This window comes from Diabrotica virgifera, chromosome 2 (assembly GCF_917563875.1).
Source record: "Diabrotica virgifera virgifera chromosome 2, PGI_DIABVI_V3a".
In the NCBI taxonomy this organism is placed as follows: Eukaryota; Metazoa; Arthropoda; class Insecta; order Coleoptera; family Chrysomelidae; genus Diabrotica; species Diabrotica virgifera.
The window spans coordinates 27333211-27346039 of NC_065444.1; the positions used below are offsets into that span (position 1 = coordinate 27333211).

Genomic DNA, 12829 nt, shown 5'->3' on the forward strand with positions numbered 1-12829 from the left:
ACAGGGTCAAGATTTGGTTATTTATTATAAACATGGCAATAATGAAAAGTCACATTCTAATGTTTTGACAGTTCTCTTACGTCAAAAATTTTGACCTACGTAATATCGCTTTTGTAGTAAAAATACTATACACATACTTACGCCTATGCTTATAAGCACCGAATTTTTACACTCTTCACATTTTTCACGATTTTTGTTATAAACATGGCAATAATGAAAAGTCACATTCTAATGTTTTGACAGTTCTCTTACGTCAAAAATTTTGACCTACGTAATATCGCTTTTGTAGTAAAAATACTATATGTAGAAGGCTGCATTATTTGTCTGTCTGACATTTTGTACTCCGTACAAATTATTATTTGAAAGCACATGGTCTCTGACTTTCTGTTTGCCTCGTGTGTTGGAAATTAAAATATATATTAACTATGGAGTGTTTTTGTGTTTATTTTTGAGTGTGAACTGTTTAAATTTTAAGCCATCAAATGAAAAAGTGAAACAATTCAACGGAACATTTTTGAGTGATTGTCGAACATTTTACAAAGTTCGTATTTACAAAATTCTATTGGATATCATTCTTCGTGCTATAATGCTTTTTGAGTTAAAAAGGGCTTCATTGAAGAAGGGTACCTAAATAAATTATTTATTAAAATTGTATATCGTAATTTTTCTCAAATTTCTACAAATGAAATATATAATGTAATATGTCACATGGCTAGAAAGAATTAGCTGCCAAAATAAATCGATTAGTTTAAATTTGAAGTTACGATTGCAATTTATTATGAATTATTGTCAAAAGTGACATTCTTAAATGGCAATGTATTCACAGACATATTATTAAGGGTAGACAGGGAATACAGAGCAAACAGTCTGTCGGTGGTATATCTATCTCTTTTAACCAAGCGATCCCGCGCATGTGACAGACAAAGATGGCATAATATTGGCGTTACACCTCGATGCACAGAGTGGCCCATACTTTGCCTAATCTACTACTTAGAATGTATTGCATTAAGGTAACTAAATGATGTTGAGATAAATCGAAAGATATCGATTGTAATTGATTGTAGGTACTTTTGACATAGAATAATCACCCATTATTAAAATTACAAAAATTATTTTTTTAAATTGTCCGACTACGAAATCTACCCCTTCATTTTTTCCGACAACAGTCATTCTTTGTAAGGAATAATTTACTTAATTAAATTTCGTTTTTGTCGGAAAGCTATTTATCACCAGCATTTTTGTCTATATCTTACATGTTTAGAATGTCGGACTACGAAAACTTCCCATTAATTTTGTCGGACAGAACTTCCAATTGATTTTTTAACCTTTCATTAAACTCTCATGCAAAAATCAGACTCCTATTTATCACCAACATAATTCCTGTGACGTGACATGTTCTACGTGTCGGACTCGTTAAAATGCCCAACATTTTTGTCGGAGAAACATTTTTTCATATATTATATAACGTTGGTTATTGAATAAACTTAAAAACAACTTGCTATTTTTCACAATCATAAACTTGTCAGGACGACACGTTTGTCATGCTCCACAATTAAAACTTCCCCTGTTTCAGTGTTCCCGTGCATCAAAGTTTGTCCGACTAGACACCGTTAAGCTATTAACAAATTTTTAGCTTGCTATTAATCAACTTTTCTTTCTTATGCGGGATCCAGGTCTATAATTGCTTCTATGACGACTCGTTAAATCATCATTGAATCCACGGAAAGCTAGTCCTTGAGAAGCAAGTAATTTAATGGTTGCAATAACTCTTCTTATGACCTTTACCCAATAGTCAGCTTCGCGTTTCACTTGCTCTTTCAAGCCAGCGTCTATAACTCCAATTAATGATGATCTTGTTATTAATGTAACCATAGAGTTCAGATGAAATTTACTTTCTTCGTGAGATTTGAATGTGATGTGAAATTGTGAAATGTTTCCAGTCCGTACATCCAAAATCAGTTAAAATATTTTTTTCAATTGAAAATAATTTGCATGGGTAACAATAAACAGCTTTAACACTTGCGTCGTATATTAGCTAATCTCTCTTTTCTTTGCCTCCATTGGGTTTAACTCTATAAAAATTGCTTTCATTTAATCTTCTAATATCATCAAAAACTATCGAGATTAAGTTCAGCGTAGGGTTAGAAGTCGACCAGAAAATCGTGTTTACCTTCAGAGTGGGCTTCTATTTAAAAAATATTCTCAAAATGCATTCTTTTCCCTTTTCATTTTTTTTTAATATTAGCCTGTTTAAAAACACTAAATCATGCAATATATAGGTTTTGATAGAGAACTTAAATTATGTAAATTTAACATATTCAACGGAATGTAAACGTGCAACTTTAATTTTCAATTATTACATCCAAATTACGCTATTAAAAATTTTCTCGATACCATAAAAATACATGGGAAATGCACATGTCAAAACATTACTTAAATTGCAAATTATTCAACGGCTACTAAACAGTAATTTACAATTTGCTATAATCTCATATTTAAACTATACATTATGAATTTTTTGCTTGCTGGTGCATTAAAATTATTCACCGCATATACAAGAACCAAGTATTTTCTGTAAAAATAAGTATTCTAATTTACGTTTCCTTGGTTCACTATTTCTATATAAATCAGGAAGACCACGTTAACATTATTTGCTGTAGTGTTTTTTTTTCTCTTTTATTTTTATAGTTTTGATATTTAATGAACTATATTTATCACGGACATTTTTTACTGTTAGTGTTTTTTGTATAGGAATAATAAGTGTTAATTAATGTTTGTCTAACCAACACGTGGCGCAGTATACTTGTAATTCAGTTTTACCCACAGAGTTCTATTAACTAACGTATGCTAAGCCTAAGGCCAGACACGCGATAATTTACGGCGCCGTAGAGCCGTAAAAATAAGCGCGAAAATGGGTCCATCTTCGGCGTGTGCCGCAAACGAATGGACCTGGACCTGGGTAAAATTTTGTAGCTCATCTAGCCACAACAACGACCAAAACACTGGATGTACCGGGTGTCCCAATAAGAATGGCTCTCGGTCATATCTCAGGAACCGTTTCATAATTGTAAGTCCACCGCTAGAGGGCGTAACTGAATATCAAAAATTTTACAAAATTTGCCTTATAAAAGGGCACTGGAAATCAGATCATCGTCATGTCGATACCTTTTTTGCATCTCGAGATATTTTAAGAAACGTGTAAATTTTAAACATAACTGATGCTGTCACCGGTAAACGAAGTTATGGAAATCAAAGTGGAAGCAAGTAGTGTGCTGTGGAAAAAAATAGAGCGTAGCACTTGCAGAGTGCCGACAAAAGTGAATACTTCTTATAGATTCGATTATATTCGGCTCGATTCAATTCGATTGCTTTCGATTAGATTTAATTTTATTTAATATATATCTTATACGTATAACTTAATAGATATATATAATAGATACCCAATTTAATACATAATATATACTAGTGATTTTACCCGTTAATTTTAGGATTAATAAATATAAATTTACATAAAGCTTTAAACTATTATTCTTAATAAAGTGACCAATATTTTTTTCAATTTGACGAACAATTTAATTACTGATGAAGTATAGTAAATACTTCGTTTAAATTTGAATCGTAAATAATGCATGGAAGAGTTCATTTATTATTAGATAGGTACTCCCGTTAAAGGGGAGGCCCTTATACAAAAGTGACCTTTTTAAAGTTGTTAATACATTATTTCTTTTAACCTACATATCCTCAAATTGTATTTTTAAACATTTTATTTATTTTATATAATAATAATTAAATTCAATAGATATCAAATTTGAAATAAATTTTTTTTTAAAGTTTGTTAATCCTAAAATTAACGGGTAAAATCACTAGTACATATATACATGTATTACATGTCTGCGTAACTTGGAACCATATGGGAAACTTTTTTAATATCAATTTTACGACTAAAAGTTATTCTTTATAAAGTGCTCTGCATAGTCTAAAACCTAAGATGCAATCATCAGATATCAAATTTTGTCAACAGTATACGAGGTATGTCAAAAAATATAAATTTCGCTCAAGAGCAAACTACCTTTATATTTCAAAATATCAAACAATTTTATTATGAAAAGTTATTTGTAATTAAAAACCATATTCAAATATGCAATCACAGCCTTCTACTTGAAAAAAAAATTCTGAAATTTTCCTAAATTACCGATTCCGAACACCATTTTTATTTATTAGACATGTAATAACTCTTTTATTAATAATTTTAGGAAAAAAAGTTATTCTTCATAAAAATCTGTGCATGGTCTAAACCTCAAGATGCAACCATCAGTTATCCAAGTTTGTTAATTTTATACGAGGTGTGTCAAATAATTATTTCTAAATTCAATTATTTGACACACCTCGTATAAAATTAACAAACTTGGATAACTGATGGTTGCATCTTGAGGTTTAGACTATGCACAGATTTTTATGAAGAATAACTTTTTTTCCTAAAATTATTAATAAAAGAGTTATTACATGTCTAATAAATGAAAATGATGTTCGGAATCGGTAATTTAGGAAAATTTCAGAATTTTTTTTTTTTCAAGTAGAAGGCTGTTATTTCAAATTTGAGTATGGTTTTTAATTACAAATAACTTTTCATAATAAAATTTTTTGATATTTTGAAATATAAAGGTAGTTTGCTCTTGAGCGAAATTCATATTTTTTGACATACCTCGTATACTGTTGACAAAATTTGACATCTGATGATTGCATCTTAGGTTTTAGAATATGCAGAGCACTTTATAAAGAATGACTTTTTTTCGTAAAATTTATATTAAAAAGGTTTCCCATATGGTTCCAAGTTACGCAGACACCCTGTATATATGGTGTATTAAATTGGGTATATTATAAATTAAATTATAGGCATAATTGGTATATTCTTAAATAAAATTATATCTAATCGAATGAAATCGAATTGAATCGAACCGAATATAATCGAATCTATAGGAAATATTCACTTCTGTCGGCATTCCGCAAATGCTACGCTCTATTTTTTTCCACAGCACGCTACTTGCCTCCACTATGATTTCCTGAACTTCGTTTACCGGTGACAGTATCAGTTATGTTTCTAATATAATACGTTTCTTAAGATATATCCAGATAGAAAAAAGGTATCATCGACATGCGGTTTTCGCTATCCTGTTGCCAATTTGGTCTAATTTTGTAATACAGTATTAAAAATGCATATTTGTATTGAATATTTTTCAAAGAAAACTAGATTTCTGAAAAAAATAAAATAGCGCCTCCTAGCTGGTATATTACTTATTAGGCTGTTTCGAAATTATAACTTTTACATGGACGAAAAAGATCTGTTTTCAACAAGACCAAGTTTGCAAAAATCTATTTAGCAGAATCGGACTTACAGGCATTTTTTCATACCAAGGTTCCCACTTACCCCCACCTCTTATTTGCAAAGGCAGACTTAAACTTGTGGAATCAAATATGCGCAGAATTTTATGAAGAATACGATGACCGTATTTCCAGTGCCCTTTTATTAGGCAAATTTTGTAAAATTTTGATTTTTAAATTTTTGGTATTTAGTTACGCCCTCTAGCGGTGGACTTACAATTATGAAAATAATTTCCAGGCTTTTCCCGAGGCAACTTTTGTTATAACATTTTTTTCCCAAAGCTGTAGTATAAGCGGTTCCTGAGTTATGGCCGAGAGCCATTCTTATTGGGACACCCGGTACATCTTGCGACACACGCCGTAATTTACATCCCCATCTGGCCATGCTTTTTACGGCGGCTACTGCCGCTTCATTTTACAGCGCTTACTGCTCTTACGGCCCCGTAAATTATCGCCTGTGTGGCCCTAGGGCTGTTAAATTAGTAACAATGCTTGAAAAATCATTAAATGGGAATATGTCCACACAGGTCAGATTAACTTAATACTTAATTTCCACGAATACCAGGGCCCTGATTCTAAATCAAATTTCGACCAAAAACAAGTCGCTTTCAATATGGCGACTGTCGAAATTATTTGACACGGAGATGAATGAATGGCCAAAAGCGAGGTTAGGTTTAGTATAGATGTGTTTTGTTTATTTCTTGCAAGGAAAACTAAATCAAAAGGTATTATAATATAGCTGGGTTTAATTGAAATTTGCTTGTTTTGAGGAATTAGATAGAATAGTATTAAATTAGAAATATAATAATTGAGAATGTCCACAACATGAATCATCAACTCAATGAAAGATGTGAGGTAATAATCTGGGAAAATTAGTAAAAAACAAGGAAAATTAATTACCAGCTATTTTATTGCTGGACATGCTGAAATCAAATCTTAAGATTTCCTATATTAGTAATATAGCTGTGCAAAGTCCACAGAAAGTGTGCTATTTTGTTTATAAACAAATTAGCACTCCGAAATCTTTTTTTTTATTATTGCTCTATAACTCCGAAAATTTTAACTTTAAACCAAAACACTCACATAAAAATTGACAGTAATTTAATTCTGCACATTGATAATTTATTCCAATTTCCTTCGACGGAAATTTTCTTCGGAAAATTCGGGTTTTCCAAACAAAATCTTTAATTTTCAACTAAAATTTGAGGGAAGTAATTATTTATCAATAATTAAATAATTTGGTGACAGTGACATAAATCTTTTTTGTTATGAGTGTCTTGAAGATATGAAAATTTGTATGTACAAAGAGGACCGGAATTAAAAGGTATCTAATGGTTCAAAGATTAAAATCCTGTTGTTTATAACTCTGTCGCAAATGCCGGTCAAATTTGACCGGTTATACCTGGAATCACTCCTCGCAATTCAATTTGTTTTTCTTCGAAAAGGACACAGAAGCCGTGCTCTTTTCAACAGCGTTAACTTAATTTAATTTAATCTAATATTTTCTGAGGGGTTCTATTTGTTTATAAGCCAAAAAATTGTTTCTTTATAACATTCCTGAGACCGCTCAAATGGTCCAATTTCAATCCTGTAAGGTACGTTGAATAGGTATAGTGCTTTTTTATATGAAAATCATAGTTATTCTGGTGTATCATAATCTTTCTGGTTATTATTTCGACCGAAATTTTTTAATTAACATTTTAATTATTGCTAAACTATTGGTTAGATTGTCGCCGGTCTCCTGATATACAGAGAGGGGCTAAATTATGGAATAAATTCATTTTCTCTAAAATGGACGATTTTAGAGAAAAATCCCGAAACAGGTCGATTTTTATTTTTAAATTAAATTTCTTGGCATATATTTCAAACTAGTGACGTCATCCATCCGAGCGTGATGACGTAATTATTTTTTTAAATAGGAATATGGGTTCGTGTTGTAGCTCATTTACAAAGGCGTTCAATGCTCTATTCAGTATTATAAACATTAATATCATTATTTATACAGGGAGGCCAAAAAATTTTTGAATTAAATTAATTGACGCAAGAAGAAGAATGCATGTAATTTATTTAACTCAAAATACATTCTATTGCTGTCAGAAAATAGAAAAAAATGTTTATTTTGCAAATAAACATTGCTTTTAGCTTAAATTAAAAGTTCAAACTGCCAATAGGTAGGAGGGAGGCTGTTTGTGATTTAATTTAAGCGAAAAGAAATGTTTATTTGTGAAATAAACCTTTTTTTCTATTTTCTGACAGCAGTACAATGTATTTTGAGTTAAATAAATTACATACATTCTTCTTTTTGCGCCAATTAATTTAATTCAAAATTTTTTTTGGCAACCCTGTATAAATACCTAATGATATTAATGTTTATATTACTGAATAGAGAATTAAACGCCCTTTCAAATGACCTACCACACGACCCCTATTCCCATTAACAAAATTATCGATTACGTCATCACGCTCAGATGGATGACGTCACTAGTATGAAATATATGCCAAAAAATTGTAATTTAAAAATAAAAATCGACCTCTTTCGGGATTTTGCTCCAAAATCGTCCGTTTTAAAGAAATGAATTTATTCCATAATTTAGCCCCTCTGTATAATCTACTATAATAAATCTTTCATGTCTTCAATTATTTAATTATTGATAAATAATTAGGTACTTCCCTAAAATTTTAATTGAAAATGGCAGATTTTTTGGGAAAACTCGGATTTTCTGAGTAAAATTTTTGTTGAAGGAAATCGGAAAAAAAATAACTTTGTGCAGAACTAAATTACGGTGAATTTTTATTTGAGTGTTTTTGGCTCAAAGGAAAAATTATAGGAGTTACAGACCACTAATTGAAAAAAAAAAAGAAGATTTAGGAGTGCTAATTTGTTTATAAATAAAATAACACACTTTCTGCGGACTTGTCATACCCCATATTACTAATATATGCAATCTTAAGATTCGATTTTAGCAATAAAATAGCTGGTAAATAATTTTTCCCAAAAATGGTATTTTTTCGATAATTTTCCCAGACTATCAACAAAATCCAAGAAACCGAAGCGCCAACCCAAATTCTGAGCAGTCTCAACATGATAAGGTTAATATCCCCAAGAATCGCTATACTCTCCGGCTGTCATGGCGGTGTCGAAATGAAATTGCGACTGTCGAAATGAATTAGAATCAGGCCCCAGGTTACCTATATCTTGCATATATAACAAACAATCCCTTCACATTTAAACAATGCAATATAATCTGCAAAATTTACGTTTTTTGTAGGTCATACCAAAACATCAAAGGTGGAAGTCTACCATGCAACATCCAGTACACGGGAACCCTTCCGTTGGTCGTCCGTAGAAAACAAAATCACGGAGTATCTCCACAAATACCCTCTTAAATCTGCAGTTTGGTATCCACATTTGAAGTTTTTACCTACAATTACATGGTACAAAGTTTCTGCGTTTTTCGTTCATTTCTTCCCTGCCATTTTATTAGATACTGTGACAAGATTAACGGGCGGTCGTCCTATGTAAGTACATTTAGATCCATATTTATCACTAGACTTTAAAAAATGTATACAACCTCTATTTCCTTTAATATTCTCATCTGCTAGCCGTAAATCACACACCTTTATTTTTCATCGTTCTATTTTTACTAAAAGTATCATAAAAACCTTTTAGTGTTTAAGGGCATGGGTACATAATTCGCAAATATTTTACGGCTATCCGTACTTTTCTGTCTTAACACGGCAAAATACGTGTAGTAAAATTCTCACTGGTATGGAAACTGCAGATGTAAACATTAGGTTGACAGTGACATTGTCATTAGAAAGGTAGAGATGGATATTTCGGTTTCGTTCAGTTTTTGAATGTTCTTGGATAACCTTTACTTGTATAAATGATAGGATTATTTTTTCACTAATTATGTATTCAGTGGTTACCATTATTTATATACTATACAAAAATAGTCGAAAAAGAAAAAAAGTTGTAAAGTTATTTTAATAATATACTGTTACCATGGAAAGCTTAGATAAGGTTTGAACATGTGAAGGGCTGCCTTGTATAAATGTAGTATTACTCAATTAATTTATAAAGACTTTATTTATTTCTTTATTTGCGTAAATTAAAATATGGGACGTTGTTACAATAAATGTGTTACTGAAAAGCGAAGAAATAGACGGTTAGCTCAATTGAAGTAAGTACTTTTTTACATAAATCAAATTAATTACTTTTGTATTTTTCAAATTAATTTTAAATTTATAGTGAAAATATGATCTATAGAATCTATCGGTAAACCAAGAATTTTCGTATTAAATTTTATTCTCATTTAAAGGAATAAACTATTTGTTGGATTATTTAATTATTAGAATTGTACATGAGTAAAAACGAGTGACTCAGATTCCGAAGCGATAAACTAGTTACGCGAAGATAAAAATGAACAATTGTTATTTGTTATTCTTCTTCACAATTATTAAATTTTATTTGACAAAAGAATGACCTCAAAAATTAAGAATCTTCTTCTCAGTTTGTAAATTTTTCTATGACACACATTCATAAATGCTGCCATATTGTAACAAAAAAATACCTACGCCGAAGACGTTCATCCACCAACTTCACTTAAACTGAAGCAAAATATATACTACTAAACAAGCACATACTTCAAAAGCGTAGTACATTCTTCTATGTATCTGGTAAATAGTAGCAAATACTACGGAGCAAAGCAAATGCTTTGCTTTAAACTCATAGGGCCGGTATTTCCAATCTCACTTAAGCAAAAGCTTACTTTAAGCCTTTGCTTAAGCTTAGATGGCTGTATTTCCACTTCAATTTGAGGCTTAAGCCTAGGCTTAAACCAAATAATTTTAAGCTCGCGCGGGAGTTGGTTTAAGCCTTTGCTTAAAAATTGTTTTCTGTTTTTTGAGGTTATTTCTATAAATTATTAATTAGAGAGTTATTTTGAAAGCCAACTTTTGAGTAATAACGTTATTATTAGATTATTAAATAATAATCTATAAATCTATTAATTTATTAATCGTAATAACGATCATTAAAATTCTTACTACTTTTGGAAGGTGTAGGCACATGGAAATTATTTATTTATACAATGCTTGGTAGGTATATTTATTTTACAAAAATAAACTTACATTCGAATTTGAGATTTTAAGGAATATATCCAATAAACAAAATTACAAAGACGGATCTATTGCTTATGCAAAATCAATTGACACATTGACCATGTACACAAAATTAAGTAATTGACATTGATACAGATGACAATATAAAATTAAACGTCAACAGTAGTGGTTTTTACCTCAGAACAGTTAGTTTTGGCATTTTGACGTATTCAGAGGTACCAAACCAATTAACTTTACTGTTGAACATCAGTTTAGTTAAGGAAATGATGGAAATACGACACCCGGCTTAAGCTTCTCCTTAACTTTTGACATAGGCTTAGCTAAGCAAAAGCTTAAGTAGCTATTGAAATACTTTGATTTTCCATAAATAATATATAAACAATAAATAACTTTTTATTAATTGTACGCCTTAAATCAATTATTATTTTTCAAATACACTATCAATACTATTTAATAAACAACTCTTTGATTTATTTTATTATCAACGTAAAAGCGTTAAAAAGCAGTAGCAGAATCAACTGCTATATCAAAATAGCGGGTCGGACACATCTCTACTTGTCACTGTCTTGAGTCTTGTCATAACATTATATTCGACTGAGTGCGTTGTATGACAAAGATAGCGAATGTTTGATTTGGAAAATATCACCACGGATATGGTGTCCATTTTTTTCGAATCCTGAAAAAACTAATAAATATTTTTAAAAAATTTAAACACAAAATGAATGACTAAATTATTATCGAGGGCCGAAAGTCCCTTAGAATATATAAGAAGTTTCTTTCGAATGAGATATTTGAAATTAAAAATCACACTACATTTTCTATTAGTTTTTCACCCCTGTAACTTATTAAAATAAACATTATAGAAGTTCTCAGGGACTTTCGGCCCTCACTAATAACGTAATCTTTCATTCTGCGTTTAAATTTTTCAAAAATACTTATTAGTTTTCTCAGGATTCGAAAAAAATGAATCTCCATTTGAAAAGCATTGCAGCCGAAAATACGTACCCATCCTCTTAAATGTACAAACTAAAAGGTAATTAAAGGGCCATTAAAAATATTCTCGTATAAGACGTAGCAAAGTGGTCACTCTTTTTTATTTATATATTTTTTTTTCTATTTTTAGTTTAATGAAGTTACACAGAAACGTCAATAATTCATTAGGCATGCTATCTAAATTCATATTTACTGAATGGACATTCCCAGCTGTGAAAACCGTTGAATTACAAAATTGGTTAACAAAAAGTGATCAGCAAGAATTCAATGTTGATTTGCAAGGACTCTGCTGGCCAGAATATTTTGTCGATTTAACACTAGGAGCTAGGGTTTATTTGAACAAGGACCCTAGGAAAACCTTGGACGCTGCGAGATCAAAAGATAAAGTGTAAGTATATTTTTCTTACCTAAAAACATTATTTTCGAACCTGTAGATATTGTTACACTTCTTATAAAAATTATTTTATTTGAACAGCAACAATGTAACAACACTTTATACAACTTTAACTCAATAACATCTGCAGTCGAACCCGCTTATTAGAATACCGATTATAGGAATATCCCGCATTAAGGAATAGAAATTTGAGGTTCCAAAACGTTTCTACTAGCCATCAATGATCGGTTACTATTTAGCATATCCTGGTTATGGAATACTTTTATTTGTCACTTGAAAAACTCAAATGTTAATCTATAACAACTCAGTATCTTACAATTTATTAAAATCATAATAATCAATAAACTTATAATAATCACTGTATTACTAACGAATATTTTTTTCAGATTGTTGGTTATCCACATCTTATGGCACCTTATGATATTTTCACTTTTGTGGTACATCTTCGCCAGCATTACAGGAATGACAATGTCTGCTTCAATTTTCATCGTGCCTCTTCTCCACATTTTGTTTCAAATGTTGTAGTTTAGTTTTTTAGAATTTATTGTTTCACAGTATTTTTAACCAAAAAAATGTCTCGTATTATAACAAGATCTGGATTAATTGTGGTTTTTAATAAAATTTAATAAAGATATACCTAAAATTTAATCGTTGCTGTGTATTGAATAAATCAAATTATTATACCCAAAAAAATAAGCATGGATTCCGCATACCAAAAAAAGTTGATTAATAGCAAGCTGAAAATTTGTTAATAGCTTAACGGTATCTAGTCGGACAAACTTTGATGTATAGGAAGAGTGGAAAAGGAGGAGTTTTAATTGTGGAATGGAATCCTAAATCCTGACAAGTTTATGATTCTGAAAACTAGCAGGCTGTTTTTATGTTTATTCAATAGCAAACTTTATATAATATATGAAAAAATGTTTGTTCGACAAATAT

The 12829-nt window shown here is 30.5% G+C and overlaps 1 protein-coding gene across 1 annotated transcript in view; it reads left to right on the forward strand.

Moving 5' to 3' along the window:
* LOC114332933 (putative fatty acyl-CoA reductase CG8306) overlaps positions 1-12538 on the forward strand; it is an 88778-nt gene extending 76240 nt beyond the window's left edge. The window contains exons 6-8 of the mRNA XM_050642496.1: positions 8649-8898; positions 11627-11884; positions 12277-12538. Of these exons, the coding sequence (XP_050498453.1) occupies positions 8649-8898; positions 11627-11884; positions 12277-12415 (647 nt within the window). The 3' untranslated portion in view covers positions 12416-12538. The remainder of the gene's footprint in view (positions 1-8648; positions 8899-11626; positions 11885-12276) is intronic.
* Positions 12539-12829: the final 291 nt, after the last annotated feature.